The sequence below is a fragment of the Canis lupus genome, chromosome 17 (assembly GCF_048164855.1).
Source record: "Canis lupus baileyi chromosome 17, mCanLup2.hap1, whole genome shotgun sequence".
Lineage (NCBI taxonomy): Eukaryota > Metazoa > Chordata > Mammalia > Carnivora > Canidae > Canis > Canis lupus.
The window spans coordinates 31,925,026-31,938,212 of record NC_132854.1 but is presented as its reverse complement, the minus strand read 5'-3'; the positions used below and the strand labels follow the sequence as shown (position 1 = coordinate 31,938,212).

General features: G+C 39.3%; 1 protein-coding gene across 40 annotated transcripts in view; it reads left to right on the top strand.

Annotated features, from left to right (window-relative positions):
- Window positions 1-13,187, top strand: part of LMO7 (LIM domain 7) — a 197,460-nt gene that overhangs the window by 97,168 nt on the left and 87,105 nt on the right. For 32 of the 40 annotated variants that reach the window (XM_072782765.1, XM_072782754.1, XM_072782760.1 and 29 more), the window contains exon 5: window positions 7,222-7,328. In XM_072782765.1, the coding sequence (XP_072638866.1) occupies window positions 7,222-7,328 (107 nt within the window). Of the gene's footprint in view, window positions 1-6,628; window positions 6,728-6,842; window positions 7,086-7,221; window positions 7,329-13,187 lie in introns of those variants that run through there. The other 8 variants (XM_072782749.1, XM_072782746.1, XM_072782742.1 and 5 more) reach the window with 3 other exon arrangements.

Below are 13,187 nucleotides of genomic sequence, written 5' to 3'. Positions count from 1 at the left end.
TTGTGTAACAGAATGGTTAAATGCGTAAGAGAAAGATGTAGACCTCAATGCCATTTATGCAAATGAGATACATAAATGAATCAGCACTTTAAAGGACATTTACATTTTTAAGCACATTATAGAAGACACCTTCAAAAAATAATTTATGGAGGTGAATTCATATAACAAAATTAGCCATTTTACGGTGAACAATTCAGTGGCATGTAGTATGTTCACAGTGTTGTGCAGGCACCAAACATTTCCATCACTCCCAAGTTAAACCCCTTACCTATTAGGTTGCCTTCTATTTCATCCTCTTCCTCCCCAGACTTCTCTCAGCCACAAATCTGCATTCTGTCTTTAAGGATTTATCTATTCTGGATATTTCATATAAATGGAATATGTAACATTTGTGTGTTTAGCTTTTACTTAGCATAGTGTTTTGGAAGTCCATTCTCCATCCGTGCTGTAGAAAGTATCAGTACTTCATTTGTTTAATGGGTGAATAATATGTCATTATATGAATATATTCCAATTTGTTTTATCCATTTCTATTAATGTACATGTTTTGTGTGTTTCTATCTTTTGACTCTTGTGAATAGTGCCACTATGATGTGCCTGTACGTGTCCTTGTTTGGGAAACTCTTCAGTTCTTTGGGGGTATATTCTTAGCACCTTTTAGTAAAGTGCAATGGGAGAAATGGAGGTATGGGATGAGGAGAAAGAGATAACAAAATGGGAGGGCCCTAATATCAACTGATTGGAGTTTGCTAAAATATATTAATTCAACTCTGGGCCCCTGATACTTTCCTCAACTGCTTCCATCCCTGATAAGAGACTAGCAATCTGCTGAAGTGACATGAGACTATGTTATTGGGTAAGTGCTTTTGGGAGGAAAGTGGGATGAAAAGCTCTGAAAGGGTTCATGTTGCAAAAGACCCATATTACCTCTGGGTCTAGTGTTAGAATATTCATGTTGGCCTCAATCCTTCTTATGACTCTCTTTAGGCTGTATCATGGAGACAGAAGTTAAGACCCCATAGAAATGAATAATTGTGTTTTTGTTTACAACCAGAAAGTGTTGGGAGGAAGTAGAAACATGGTCCTACATTCGGGGACAGAGAATGAGAGTGGGAACTGCTCTCTCCATCACATGTCCTTTCAGAATCAGAGCATCCTAACATTGGAGGGGCCAGAGATGGCAGCTTTGGAAGGAGTGAAGGGAATCTCTAGTAGGATATAAAATAGGGGGCAATGAGAAGAAAGCTTCAGCATTTGGGGTAGTATTTACACTGTAGTAAATGGCCGATCTTTGTCACTTACTTACTCCTTAACACCCTGGAGTTTATACTCGCTAAAGATTCTGTTTGATTGTCAAATTCTTTGAACAGTTTTCATCTTTGATGAAGTTTTTTGTAGCATGCCACTCTTCTGTCTTCTTTTCCCTTGTTTTCCATAACATTTTGCAGTTTTGCTTTTCCTCTGATTTCTCTGGTTGCTAGGTGTTTTTTCTTTTGTTTTTAAGCTATCTGTTAAATATTGGTGTCTGATTGTGAATCCTTCTTTTGTTTTGCTTTTCCTAAGAGGGCTCATCCACATCCTTCATTTCAGTTACTACCAATGTGTGCTTGATTTCCCCAAACCAATATTTAAGTTCAAATACTTCTCATGCGTTCCAAACCCAATTTACCATTAGTTGAACATCTTGATGTGGATGTCTGAAACTCAACATTTCTAAAAACAGTTTATCTTCTCCAAATTGATAACTATTTTGCATTCTAAGTGTTGTAGCCAACTTCTACAGTGGTCCCAATGATTACCTCCTGATACTACCTTGTACCTCAACATTGTATCTAATTAGATGTTCTAGCTGAGACTTCCAGATGGTGTGCCAAAGTGCTGCCTGGCTTCCTCTTGCTGGTGATAGTAAAATATGAGACAGAAAAGGATACCCTGATAAACAAGAGGGGCACAGGAATTGCTGATTTTCAAAATTGTCTGCCTTTTTAGTCAGCAAATGATGCTAGAATTGAGAAATGGCTTTCAGGGAAAGATCAAATTCAATGCCCTGGCAGGAAAACAAGGTCTGAAAGTGAAGCTGAGGGTGTGGCTGTAAAATCCTCTAAGATCTTGGAAAGATCCAAGTAGTACCTTGGAAGTCTGTCTTGTCAAGCAGTAGGGCTTCTAAGAAGCATAAAGGTGATGTCCGTCTGTCATCTCGGCATACCAAGATGGCTAAGGGCTTCTCTTGAAGGGATTTGTGGGTGTGGCTTTTATCTAATGAGAGTAAGTTCAATAAAATTCATAAAAGACTTATAGTACTGAGAGAAGCGTATTTGCTGAAGCACTGTAATAGTAGACTGAAAAGGATAGAGGATTACAAAATTAAAAGACCTTTAGTTCCCCAAACTTTTATAGGCAGGAAGCAGACTGAAAAAGCTACATACCTACAAACACAAGCTACTTTTCAAGGAAGTAAAAGATGATTTTAAGGTAGAATCAAGAGTCCAGAGGATGAAGGAAAAACCCATGAGGTGTTTGCTGGCCTTGAATCCTAATGAAAGACCTATCATTCTATGCCTTACAGAGTTTCTGTGGCTTGGTGATACCTGTGTACCTTAATTTCTCCACACTTTGAACTAGAATATGTCTAGAGGCTACCCTGCACCACTGTATGTTAGGGGTGTAGGGTATAGGTAACTTGTCACTTTAGTTCACGGACATTTAGGTTGAAAGGAACTATGTCTGAGGGCTATCCTTAAGGATCTACACATGGGGATCTTTATATAAACTTGGATCTGATTTTTTAAAATTTTATTTAAAAAAATGTATTTGTTTATTCATGAGAGACACACAGAGAGAGGCAGAGACATGGGGGAAGCAGGCTCCCTGTAGGGAGCCTGATGTGATACTTGATCCCAGGACCCTGGGATCACACCCTAAGCCAAAGGCAGACACTGAATCACTAAACCACCCAGATGTCCCTTGGATCTGGTTTAGGTGAGATTCTAAACTTTGAGCTCATCTGGCAAAGGGGTGAGCATTTCCAGGACTTTGGGGGAAAGGGTTAGTGTATATTCCATGAGGGAGTGACGTGAATCACTGGGTCTAAAGAGTGAACTGTGGTGCGTGGTCCCCAGTGATCCCACTTCCTATTTATGTTCTTGTGCAGTCCTCCTTATATTGAATAGGGCTGACCTATGTCACCAGCAGGATACTGAGGAAATAATGATGACTTGAAACTTAGGCCGTGAGATACTACAGCTGCCATCATGCTTGCATTTGGAATGTTCACTCTGTCAGGCAGCCTAATGGAGATGTCTATTTGGTAAAGAACTGAGGCTTCCTGCCAATAACCAGCCCCAACATGCCAGCTATGAGTGTGCCACCTTGGAGAGGGCTTGCTCCTTCAAGCCCCAGGAGGATCTACAGGTGATTGCCGTCTGGCCTGACATCTACAACCTGCTCAGAGACCTCTAAGTCAGAACCATCCAATGTGGGTTACTCCTGAATTCCTAACCGTCAAAAACTGTGAAATCATACATGTCTATTGTTTTAAGCTGCTAAATTTTGGGATAACTAGCTATGTAGTGGTAGATAATCAATAGAGGTGCCACAGTAGACTAATATAAACCTGGGGATGTTGGTAAATTTTTGTGGATAACTCATCTTTCCTCAGTTGTTAGGAAATACTCTTCCTGGTTCACTAATCTCTCTTTAATTTACCCTTGCCCCTTACACCTCTTATGATTACCCTTGTAATTGATTCTAGGCTAAGGAGTGTAGAGGGCTTGGGGGAGAATATGAAAATCTTAAGCCATCCTGCCTTGTCTGTTTATATAGTGTCTGCTTTTATTCATGTCCTAGATAAATAACACTGGAAGGAGCTATTGCAGATCTGGGATCCTCATTTTGTTTTGTTGTTGTGAAGCCACTTTTGGTCCTCGGGGTACAGGAATTGTAGAGGCTTACTTAAGTATTAAGGGTTGGGTTAGGGAGGTCTGGGCTTCCCTCCTCTTGCACAGAGGTGTGTGCCCTAGGGAATATGGGGTACAGATCCAGAAACTACTCATTTCACAGAGGAGGAAAATGGGGCCAGAAAGGCTAATTAATTTTCTCAAAGCCACACAACTGATGAGTGGCAGAGCTAACTTGGAGTCCTGGCTAACAGTCTAATCAGAAGATGTTTCATATTTGTCCTATGTTTTAACTTTATCTTTGCTAGTAGCAAGTGAAATTGATCCCATTAATGAAGACTAACTGCTTCTCTTTTAATATGTTGAGTGGGTGTGGCTTCTTGGTGTTCCAACAGACATTAAAATTTTATTTTATAGTCTTGTATCTCCCCTTAGGCAACTTTCTGCCTAGGTCTTTTGAAATTGCAAAAAAGAAATTACCAGTGGGCTGGAGTCCAATAAGCAGGATTTAGGTTGCAGTTCTGATCTTAATACAACTTGTTTCTGCTGCATAGGCTGTGTGGGGCCTTGTTTGTGAAGTTTGTTTTAAGTTTGAGCATCATTGAACTCTAAAAGAAACTCTGCTTTTTAAAGGCTTTATTTAAAACTAGAATTTCATCATAATCTTTTTTTAAAATTGTCTCTTTTGAACTATAATCACTTTAGATTTGAAATAGCCACCTATTTGAGGTTTTGAGGCATATTTGGCTTTATTTTATCAATAGGTACATATTTATCAACTGGATAAGTGCTGTTATGGTTTTAGAAAACACATGAATAATTATTTTGGCTGTCAATTCAATAGGTTTACTTTCAGTTTAACTTTGTCATAATGTTTAATTTTTAAATTTTTAAAAAGATTTTATTTATTTATTCATGAGAGACACAGAGAGAGGCAGAGACACAGGCAGAGGGAGAAGCAGGCTCTGTGTAGGGAGCCTGATGTGGGACTCAATCCTGGAACTCCAGGATCCTGGAACTCCAGGATCACGCCCTGAGCCACCCAACCCTATTTTATAATATTTTAAACATTCAGAACCAAATTGATTTTGTGGGGAGACAGACTTAATCCCTCCCTCCTTCCCTCCCTCCCTCCCTCCCTCCCTTCCTTCCTTCCTTCCTTCCTTTTTCTTTTTGGTGGGAAGACTTCTAATGGTTTATTCTTCCTCTTCAGAAATGTGCTTTTCTTCCTGTAGGATTTGGGGTGCTAGGGCACCAAGCCATTTGTTCTTGTCTGCTTCTCTGAAGGCCAGTTTTAGAACCTTTAATTTAAATCATTGAGTTGTGAGATAGTATAGGTTTTCAAAAATATGTGAGCTTAACAAAATGATCACTTTTGCTGCTGGAATTTTGCCAATATGTTATTCCCCTTCTTTTTCCCACTAAGTCAGATTGAACACCTTTCACTGAGTTGTTCAACTTTTGACTTATAAATTCTTTTAATCTTTCATTAAAATAATTTTGGATTCCACAATAGCCAAATTATGGAAAGAGCCCCAATGTTCATCAACTGATGAATGGATAAAGAAGATGTGGTATATATATACAATGGAATATTACTCAGCCATCAAAAGAATGAAACCTTGCCATTTGCAATGACATGGGTAGAACTAGAGTATATGTCAGATAAGTCAGAGAAACATAAATACCATATGATTTCACTCATGTGGAATTTGAGAACAACATATGGGAAGGGAAAGAAAAATAAAATAAAAAAAGAGAGGGAGACAAACCATAAGATTCTTAACTATAGAAAACAAACTGAGGGTTGGTGGAGGGGAGGTGGGTGAGGGCATGGGCTAAATTGGTGATGGGCATTAAGGAGGGTGCTTGTTGGGATTAGCACTAGGTGCTGTATATAAGTGATGACTCACTAAATTCAACTTCTGAAACCAGTACTATACTATATGTTAATTAACTTGAATTTAAATAAATTTTAGAAGAAAAAATTAAAAGGGTCATGGATCAACTTTCAGCTAGGTAGTTCATACTGCCTTTTACTGAAAGTATACTAGAATAACTTCCCATCTCTGAATATTTTGTTTTGAATGTCCATGAGTCCCTAGTAGTCAGTATTGGTTTTCTCTTGCCATACATTTGCTTATTACTCTTTCCCTAAACCCTCTCACTCTCCCAAGAGTCCATGCTGTTGAATTTACCCTCTTCATCCTTGCTTCTCTGTCATTCACTCCTACTCTGTTGGGCTACCTTGGCTTTTCTTGTGGGGATTAGCTTCTCAATATGAGAAAAGAGTAATCATCTTTCTCCAAGTGGCAGGTTGTCTTTTGATTCCTCACTGCCAGCCATTAGGGAGGTGAGAGTTCAGGGAGGCCCTCTCTCACTACAGATGTGGTGGTGCCAACGTGTGTAAGTGGCTGCACGTGTGTTGGCATTGTAGCAGGTCATCTCTTCCCTGAGAGTCCTAACAGAGAAGGTAAGGAGTCCCCATATGATCTTCACCCACTCAACTTGGTAAAGGAGAAGAGGGAAGCTCAAGCTGAATCTATCTGCTCACCAAATGTGTGTCTGTAGCAGCCAGTGTTTGGGCAGTAGTTTACAGGAATGAAAAGCACTGGTTTGTGAGAGGAGGATTTTGGTTTTTGAAATAAGCTATGAGGACAACGTAGAGTTTCATTTTTTGAAGGCGGTTTCTGAGGCAGGTGCAGGGCGTGAATAATGTACCACACCTAAACTATGTGATTTAGCCAATGAACGTTAGGCTTCTCCTGGGTCCTATATTATGGTTTCCCTGTCTATCAAGAGCCAGCTCAGCAACCGAACCCAGATTCCAGGTGTGGTATTCCACAGTCGTTCTGTAATTTGTAATCACAGAAACAGAATGTTCCTCCTCCTGTTTCTTCCCTGCCAACAGTTTCTGGGTGGGTGAATGTCAGTAGCTGGAGTTATTTTTAAAGAGGAGAGGTGAGGCTTGTCGTGCAAAGCTGGGAAGAGGGCGTTTGTTTGCAGAGCAGAGCTGACATCAAAGTGTAGATTACTGCTCAGTGGCTAGGCACTTGTCCTGTAACAGGTAATGTTTAACGTGCCGGTCACAAAGATCACAGAACAGCGTATGCCCAGGCATAAGCTAGCGCTACCGTTTGTGCTCTGCAAAACCGAAAGGCTATACATGCCCATGTAATTAAAAAAAATGTATGCACTGGTCTCGCTGCCTCCTTTTTTGCTGGCTGTGATTGGACTTTGAAGCCAGAAGTTCTATCATAAAAATTTGTACCCTTTGTTTGAGAGAGAGCTCAGCTAAGGAATCACTTTCCACTTCTTTTCACAGGATAATATAAACGTTTTTTTGAAAGCTTGTGAACAGATTGGATTGAAAGAAGCCCAGCTTTTCCATCCTGGGGATCTACAGGATTTATCCAACCGAGTCACTGTCAGGTAAGTTTCACTGTTTGTTATATATTTTTTAAGCTTCGGGCTTGTGGCTGAAGTGCAAAGAATTTCTGAGATTTTATGATTCCTGAAAAATCGTTTCTCTGTTGTCCTCTGTTCTGAATCCAAAACTGATTATTTTAAAAATTGCTTAGGGACTGTGAATGTGAAGCTGTCTGTAATTGAGACCATGGCATGTTGTTACTTTAAATCTCTACACTAACTAAAATAGTAGTTTATATTTTAATGCTTGTCCAACATGCTAATGTTTGGTTGCTAATGGTGAGGATGCATATTATACTCATAAAGTGAATTGAGAGGTTATATTATAGTTTGTAGAGTAAAAAGAATTATTTTCACATGGTCTTTATGTATTTGGAATTAAGACATGCTAACAAAAATGAGGCTGGGACAGTAGTTAAAGGGACTTTCTTTTGTAATTTGGAAGGCATCAATGCCTGGCACCAACATGGAATGCTAATGACCTTGTCAATTGTGGATAATTTCTAAAGATGAACTGTTTTTCACTATTTTAATAGTATGAATGAGAAAATGAAAGTGGGGGGTGAAAATGTGCGCAGGTGTTTCTGTTGTGTTTTAGATGGAAAATGGTGTCATGTAGGAGTATATGGTTTCAGAAAATCTGGTTTTAAGCTCCCGTGAGATTGTTCCCCCCCCCCCCCTATAAATCTATTAAAATCTAATTTGCTTTTCAGTAGATCAGGATAAAGTCGTGTTACCAGATAATCGTGACAGGAAAATGATTTGATTTTGTAATAATGACTACCTCTTCCTCATGGCTCTTAAAGCTAATTAACATTTTTCGAAAGGAGAGAATAAATACAGTATCCTAGCTGTGGAAATAATAGAAATGGAAAAAATTAGTTCTTATCATTTTAGACAAAGATTTGGTTTTTATGGCTGATATCTCTGTTGTAATAGCTTTAAAAGCTATTTAAGAATTGATGGTAAAACCTTAAAAATGGTCAATTATTTTTCCTAAGGAAAATAACCCTGTATGTGTCATAGTACACATGGTCCTTTAGTAGTGAAACCTAAAAGCCCAGATACAATTCATCTTTTCTAAGCCTAACAATATATATTTTTAAATGAACAAGCCATTTTGAACTTACATGCTTCCAGTTCTGTTGAATTAGCATTTCTAAACTATACAGCCTTGATAAGTGCATAGCAAGGATGGGTCTGTCTGCATTTCTCATTAATTGGAAGATAGTTTGTTCCTCAGTTTCATCACCAAAATGGCATGTTTACTTCTGCAGTATTGTGAGGTCATGCTTGATATCCATGAAAAATAACTGCACAGATGTATTTGTTTTATTTTTCCTAATCAGCCTTCTCTCAAGACTTATCTGATGGGCAAATAAAGTTTTCACTTAGAAAATGCTTTATTCTTAATGAACAGCGACAACTTAAGGAAAAGTTTCCCCTCCACCCCCCCCACCCCCGCTGTACTGTTTTGAAACTCTGTAGCAGATGTTTGAGTAGACTACCCATGAGGCAAAACATGTTCCTTTGGCTTCTAATTCCAAGAATGCTCTCAGCAAAACTTGCCTGGAGCTGGCTTCATGAGATGTTAGGTCTAAGGTGTTTAGGAAAAAAACTCTGTACCTGGGCTCAGCCCCGAGTGAAATTAAATCACTGGCAAACTGAAACTGGGAGGTCACGTAGTGAGATCTGTAGTAGGAAGTATGCAGAACAACTTGTTTCAGGGAAAAGCACAAGTCCGTAAAGGTGTGCCCTAGGTAGTACCAGCAGGAACGCCCGAGAGCCTTGACTCGGCTTCGGAGCACTTCCCCTGATGACTCTGTCCTGTTGGACCAGAGAGCGCCCGCAGCCAGCCAGGGGCTGCTGCAACGGGGGCCTGGGAGCCTCCCGCTTACGAGACCCGAGGAGGCTGACGAATGGCTTCTTTAAAAATGTTGGCCACAGCTCTCCTGGCCTGAGATTGCATTTGTATAAAGGGAAGCAGGTTTACAGGAAAGCAAATTATTGGTTACTCAATATGCATGTATTTCTTAGCTTTTAGTTTTCTTAGTAATGCAGAGACTTCTGTAGGTCACATCTCGTCCTATCATTATTGTAGATTAGAGGACTTGGTGTTGGTTAGTTAGACCAGTGGTTTTCAACTGGGAGCAGTTTCGTTCCCCTGATGGACGTTTGGCAAGGTCTAGAGATAGTTCTGTCCATGTAGTTGGGCTGGGAATGCTACTGGCATCTAGTGGGTCGGGAATGCTGCTAAACACCCTTTCATGAACAGGATAGTCCCCATAACAAAGAATATTCCAACCCCACATATGAGTAGCGCTGAGGTTGAGAAACCCTGACTTAAACTTAAAATTCCTTATTTCCGCTCTGCCAGCAAGCTCATCATGCGGAAATGAAGGTTACCAACTGACTTTAGGTTCTGCTAAAAATGTAAATTTTACTTATATTAATAAAATAATGTATGCATTTCTGCATTGGTATGTTTGCCCATTTAAAAGGGAAAGCTCATTCTAATTTGAGTGTGCAGTAATGTGTCAGTACATTGACATTATTTCGCTCATCTGCATACACTAAGCCTAGCAAAAATGGGGCAAAGTAGTTATTTGAATTGCTCTCCAGGGCTCACTGCTAGTTCACAGACCTGTTGCAAGTGTGGTCTAACATGCATGTTTGCATGGCACACTGTAAGCAAATAGGAGAGGGGGGTTGATAAACCTCCATGCTGGCAAAAGTGAGGTATTTTTTGTTAGAGGGCAGCAGTGATTAAAAACAAAAACAAAAACAAAAACATGGATGGCACATGGAGCCTGGGAACCCTGTGTGGTAGGCACGAGTGGCAGGAGCAGACGCAACCAATTAAGACAGCTGTTGCTATTCAATAATTTTAACAATCCAGGCCTTAACTACAAAAACCTAATTTCGAGCAATTACAGATTTGCACTTTAACTTCCAATAAAAAATTTCCACTGGTCGAGTAGAACTAGGATACTCTTTATATTTCTACAGTTACATGTATTAATATGTGATCTAAATTTTCTAACAATTACTTTACTTCCTACAGGAAGTAGTTTGAACTTTTCCAAGTGCGTTTGAATTATTCATTTATTTTGGGACTGCATAGATTCAAATATCAGTTGATACTTTTAATTTTAACATTCCTGACTTTAATAAATAGGATCCATCTTGACACTTATTTTTTCCCCCAAAGGAAAAGCACGTTTGTGAGTTGACCTTCATGAATGGCAGATTGAGGTTGAATTTACCCTAGTTGAGATGTTTATTGAGGCCATAAAATTTAGCTTCTATATCAATGAATAATGGCATCATTGTGATTAACCATTTCCTTTTAAAAAAATTTTTATTTATTTATTTATTTATGATAGTCAGAGAGAGAGAGAGAGAGAGAGAAAGAGAGAGAGGCAGAGACACAGGCAGAGGGAGAAGCAGGCTCCATGCACCGGGAGCCCAATGTGGGTGGGATTCGATCCCGGGTCTCCAGGATCGCGCCCTGGGCCAAAGGCAGGCGCTAAACCGCTGCGCCACCCAGGGATCCTGATTAACCATTTCCTAAATATTCATACTGAACTCAGAAACATCCACAGAGAAGAGGTGGTGTGACGCCTATGGAGCTGTCTTTGCACACCTTGAAAGGCCTGTAGCAGAGCCAGCACAGTGACCACAACATCATGCCCAGCACACTGGAGCACTCCTATAGCTAATGTCGTGGTCTTTGGGGTGGCATCTGGTCATTAAACAGCACAGAGCAATTGCTTGTTGTAGAAAGCAGCTCAACAGAGTAGTCCAGAGGTTGTCCTGGATTAGAGGAATCAAAGTTGGCAGAAGGGTAAAGTGAATATTAATGGCTTTAATTTTATATTTTTAGCAATTTGACTCAGAAACAAAGTCAAGTATTTAAGCCATTGCTCTCATGAATTATTTATTGAAATTTTAAGCTGAAAATTTGAACAGATTGTAAATGTGTTTCTTTCTTTCTACCCCCTTATCATTTCAATCCAGTTTTTAGTGCTTCCTTAGATGCATTCTGTTCATAATACAATTACAGGATGGCCATGCTTTTGAACACAATATTTCAGGCATGCAGAGAAAAATAATTTTCTAGTACAGACTTGTTCTTCCATTTAGGGTATTAATATTTTAGATATAAAGTGTAACTTTAAATGTTTCAGTTTTGAAAAGATGTCTATCAAATGGAGGGTACAGAAATTAATTTTTTTTTACACATACTAGTTGCGAAGGAACAGTAGTTGGGAACAAAATTAGTGTTAACTTATTTCCCTCATGAAAAATAAAAGAGGCTCAAAATGATATTTTAAGGATTTAACTGTTCTCTGCAGCTTCAAAAGGATGCTTGATTTTGCAGCAATACTGTAAAGTCATTTCTCAGGAATCTGGTTCCCAGATGGCACTCTTTAACAGTCTGCCAAATTGAGCTCAGGATATGAATGTGTATATGAGTATTTATTTAAGATTTTAATTCATGTGAGTAAAAATATACCTACTCTGAAGTAATTTTCATCATTTTCTGACTTAAACCTGCTTTTTCTTTTTTTTTTTCCCATGCCTTTCAAATGAGTTTCTCAACATCGTAATCTGTTTGTTTGTTTTTTTAATAATGACTTCCAAACTTGGATCAGTAACTTGATTATAGTGACTTCCACCTGTCAATTCATGTTACCATTTTGAAATGTTCTCTTCCTACCAAGCAGTTAGAAGGGAATGAAACAGAAAGGAAGTTTGTACTGCACACATTCTCTATCCTTTTCAGTTATTCTCTGTTGTTAGGTAGTTACTGAAAGGGGGCATTAATTCTTTTGGGTTGCCAAGGCTCTGTAGCAAAAATGTATGGACATGTTTTTAAATGTTCTTTAATTGCAAGGTTAGATTATCAAAGAGTCTGCTTAGTTGCAAAGAAATGTTGTAGAATAGGAGGCAGGTTTGATGCTGGGACAAGCTATAAATAACTGAAGTTTTATGTAGTATTGTAGTTTCTCTTCATTTCTAGTTCTTAAATAACTTCTTGGATAGATAAATAAGTTTCTGAATGTCAACTCTCCATCCCTCAGCTCTTCATCCCCTTATATCCCCAAAGCCATGGGGCCTGATTGTGTCTTGGCTTGCTGGGTGAGACTTGATATTGTGGGCTTTTCTCATCTCTCTTTCATGAGAGAGAGAGAGGCAGAGACAGAGGCAGAGGGAGAAGCAGGCTTCCTGTAGGGACCCCAATGTGGGACTCAATCCCAGGACCCTGGGATCATGACCTGAGCCAAAGGCAGAGGCTCAGATACTGAGCCACCCAGGTGCCCCCTCGTCAGGGTCTTGATATTCAAAAGTCACCTGATCTATATTCATTGCTTGAGAATCTTACTTGGTGGCTCATCTGCTTAGCAGTTGACATGAGTTCATTCATGAGAGAATGACAGAATTTGCTTCCCTTGACCAGCCAGCATTTATTTTATAAAAAGATCCTTCAGAGGGTAAAACCAAAGGGACAGATTTTTGTTGAAGAGATTTTGTTGTCTTTCAAATTATTACCTGTAGGGCTGCATACGTTGAATTTATTAGACCTAACATTACATGCACTATAATATCGCTAGCCCTGTCAGTTTTGAAAATAAGAACTTCACTAGTCACTAGAGGCGTGTTAAACATTGCTTTTCTCTGAGTTCCTTGCTATACTCTGGTATGATTTACCTGATTATTTGTGTGAGGTGTGTGTGCTTACATATATTTTTGGAGCTACAGAGTAGAAAGTGGCACTTAATTCAGTAAGGGGAAGTTTTGGTGTCAGAAGTCGTTTCCTTGTTTGTCACACAATAAGCACTGATGGTGCATTTTCTC